This window comes from Zalophus californianus, chromosome X, assembly GCF_009762305.2.
Source record: "Zalophus californianus isolate mZalCal1 chromosome X, mZalCal1.pri.v2, whole genome shotgun sequence".
In the NCBI taxonomy this organism is placed as follows: Eukaryota; Metazoa; Chordata; class Mammalia; order Carnivora; family Otariidae; genus Zalophus; species Zalophus californianus.
In genome coordinates this window covers 54,519,606-54,520,263 of record NC_045612.1, presented here as the reverse complement: position 1 = coordinate 54,520,263, position 658 = coordinate 54,519,606, and the positions used below count along the sequence as shown (strand labels likewise).

The 658-nt window shown below is 34.3% G+C and overlaps 1 protein-coding gene across 1 annotated transcript; it reads left to right on the top strand.

The window, feature by feature from the left end:
• LOC113930443 (acyl-CoA-binding domain-containing protein 7-like) lies at positions 1–334 on the top strand. The gene has a single exon (XM_035725440.1). The coding sequence runs from the start codon at positions 1–3 to the stop codon at positions 268–270; it is 270 nt and encodes an 89-aa protein (XP_035581333.1). The 3' UTR covers positions 271–334.
• Positions 335–658: the final 324 nt, after the last annotated feature.

The window sequence follows — 658 nt, the reverse complement described above, 5'->3', positions numbered from 1 at the left end:
ATGTCTTCTTTGCAGGCTGATTTTGATAGGATTGCAGAAGATGTGAGGAAGCTGAAAACAAGACCAGATGATGAAGAATTGAACGAACTCTATGGGCTCTACAAACAATTTGTAGTTGGAGACATTAATATTGAGTGTCCAGGAATGTTAGATTTAAAAGGCAAGGTTAGATGGGAAGCATGGAACCTCCAAAAAGGGCAGTTGAAGGAAGATGCCATGAGTGCCTATATTTCTAAAGCAAAAGAGCTGGTAGAAAAATATGGAATTTAAAGTTCATCTATGAGAAAGTTTTTCTTTTGAAGCCTTCATAATGGTATCATTTCTTAACATCTAAGGAAGAAATTCACTGTTAACTCTTTTCATGTCACAAGTATGTTTGCTGTTAACATGAATTGTAATCCTTAATCAGAGGTATGCTGAAACTATTTAATGAAATTTTACTTGCTAAAACCAGGGGATTTTTTTAAAAGTATTGCTCTGGTAGTATGTCACAAAACATTAACAATTTATTTTGGCTTATCCGTTTTTCTACAGTGAGTTAGTATTATTGGTATATGATCAAAACAGTTTATTAAGAACCAATAACAAGGTTCTTCCTTTGTTGCACTATGTAACTTTGGGATTCTCACTGGCTTGGGGCCTTGGAAATCATAAGCAT

Excerpts from the sequence above, each read along its gene's own strand:
- LOC113930443 (XM_035725440.1), top strand. The coding sequence starts at position 1 with ATGTCTTCTTTGCAGGCTGATTTTGATAGGATTGCAGAAGATGTGAGG.